We start from the raw sequence: 2,470 nt of genomic DNA, 5'->3' as shown, positions 1-2,470 counted from the left end.
GTAGCAGTACACGACAAACTTCACATTACTGTATCTTCACCATCTAACTATCTAAGTGCCAAAAGACACAATGGCCCTCCCTGACAACCAAAGCCTCATGAATAGCTTTCAAAACGAAAGTGTTGTCAACTTTGGTATTGTACAAAGTAACTACATATCCCTCCAAGTCTTTAGGTTAGAATTCTTCTAGAAACCACAATAAGCAGATTTTATGGTGAAGTTGCAATTTGGTCCAAGGATGCTAGGGCAATTCGGCTATGAACAGAAATCACGGAAATGGGGCTTTGGCCACCTTGGAAAACTACTTGATTTATACTGTCCTAGCCTTTTTTATCTAAACAAGGATTCTCAATGTCTTTACATCAGAGAAAGCTAGTCGAGGGTCAACACAGATATTGATGAAGTCCCACCCACCCCACCCCTCAACACCAAACAACACAATGAAAAGGAATCACTCTCTTCAACTATTACCCCTCTTCTATAGCTCATTTCGAAATCATGGCTTCCCTCGACAACAGTTCTTCCTTCAAAGAGGGCAGCCTCATCCTTTGTTGCATTAAGTATGATAAGCATTCACAGCTTTCTCCCCACATGTAATCAGAAATGAACCCCCTGAGCGCCCCCCCCCCCCTCACAAATTTCTTTCTTAAAACTAACCCACCAACTCTTGCATCCGTCATTTTCTGATTTTTCCTTGACTCAGTGCCAGAACTGCCAGATTCCTTTTCTCACAAACACATTCTAGGTTTACGGGAAGAAAAAAAAAAGCTTCGCAATTCGCATGGAGCGACTGCAAAATTTACCCATTTATTGGCAGAGAAAAAGAATCTGAAACCCATGTTTTATCTCCGTTGTCCACAAACAAAACTGGAGAAAAACATAGTTACTTTCAGGGAAAATCCACAAAATTGATATGTAAGAGTGTTTATTTTCTGCTTTTACTTTTCACATCAAAGACATTGCAAGCCACACATATATTGGACAATTCATCCCCTGAACCTAACTCAATACAGAAAATGTCTTTAGAAAATATTTCTTTAGAAACAGAAACATGACTAATAAGAGAACAAATTGCTAAGCTTACTGATGCCGCACGACGATAACGTGACGCATCAATGCTAGCCGCTTGTGCTGGCGTCGTCATCGTGAGAACAACAACCTCCGCATTCATTGGCATGGTGTGCACCATCAGCCACTTTCAATCGGTCATTGTTGTTGTCGTCGTCACTATCTTCTTCGTCGAAAGGTTTTTCCTTGTGGAAGATGCAACACTTTTTGGAGCTTTTCTTATTGAGGAATTCATTATCAACGGTACCTTCCTTCCATGTCACTTTCTTATTCTTCTTCGTCGCCTGTCCCCGGGAGAGGCGAAGAACTAGGAATTTCTGTTGCGGTCGCTGAGATGAATCTAAAGTAGATGGTTCTTCTAGGGTAATGGTATGGGTTGCAGTAACGCTGGAAGAATCAAAGAACCAATTGTATTTCAAAGGTCTAGCCATGCCCTTCTGGCTTCGCTTCGATAGATCAAATTTCACCGATTAAACAATCGTGTTAGGGTTTCTACTTTCTACAAACTCTTATCAGATTATGAACCGCGGGGTAGATAGGAGTAAAATCCGAGAAGACAAAAACGAGAAAGAAAGAAAGAGACGAAACGACGAGAGGACATGCAAGCTTGGTGTTCCGTCGTGGAGGTTTGAAGGATAATTTATTGAGTTTTTTTACGTGTAATATAAACAAACACCTTATGTTGGGACTCTTAAGTATAGTATATCTATTACGTGTAGGTTAAACCCAAAACTTAGCTAGCTTTGACCAAAAAAAAAAAAACTTAGCTAGCTGCGTTTGTTTGCTGAAATAGAGGGGGAGTGAAAGAAAAAAAAAGTAAGAAAATTAAAAAAAAAATTTAAAATTCTAAAAGTGATTGTTTGGTATAAGAAAGTTAGAAATAATTTTTCTTAAAAGGAAACTTGTCTAAGGTGGCAAGCAAATTTTTCTACGCAAACTCACAATTATCATTTTTACATAAAATTCATTCATTTTATTTTATTCTCCCTCGTTCCACCCTTCATGGGGCCCACATTTTTTTTTCACCCACCTTTGCAAACAAAGGGAATGTAATGTTTTCAGATTTTAAATCAGAGGGGTCAAAATACACCTCATATTATTTAATACAATGTATTATAACTAAAATATCATTTATTCACAATATATATTTTTTAAAACCATATATTGATTAATGCTTAATGACCAAAATTATCATATTATGCATTGATTAATGTATGCTTTTTTTAAAAATAAATAAATAAATGATAGTTAAGTCATAACACATTATATTAGATAACTTAAGGGTAATTTGATCATTTCATATTTAAAATTTGAAAATACAGTGTTAGTCTAGTTAGGACTAACATGTAATATATTGCATTAAGGGGACCTAATATTAGTTTATGGTCCACTAAAAGGATCC

General features: G+C 36.8%; 1 protein-coding gene across 1 annotated transcript; it reads right to left on the bottom strand.

Annotated features, from left to right (window-relative positions):
- Positions 1-897: 897 nt before the first annotated feature.
- Positions 898-1,661, bottom strand: INH3 (inhibitor-3). The gene has a single exon (XM_089164608.1). It carries the CDS (start codon positions 1,497-1,499, stop codon positions 1,119-1,121), a length of 381 nt encoding a protein of 126 aa, XP_089020734.1. The 5' UTR covers positions 1,500-1,661; the 3' UTR covers positions 898-1,118.
- Between the last annotated feature and the right edge of the window lie 809 nt (positions 1,662-2,470).

The sequence above is a fragment of the Hakea prostrata genome, chromosome 8 (genome assembly GCF_041222555.1).
Source record: "Hakea prostrata isolate BN-2017 chromosome 8, UWA_Hpros_2, whole genome shotgun sequence".
Lineage (NCBI taxonomy): Eukaryota > Viridiplantae > Streptophyta > Magnoliopsida > Proteales > Proteaceae > Hakea > Hakea prostrata.
Note: the sequence above shows the minus strand (reverse complement) of the source record. Positions and strands in the feature narration are given on the sequence as shown.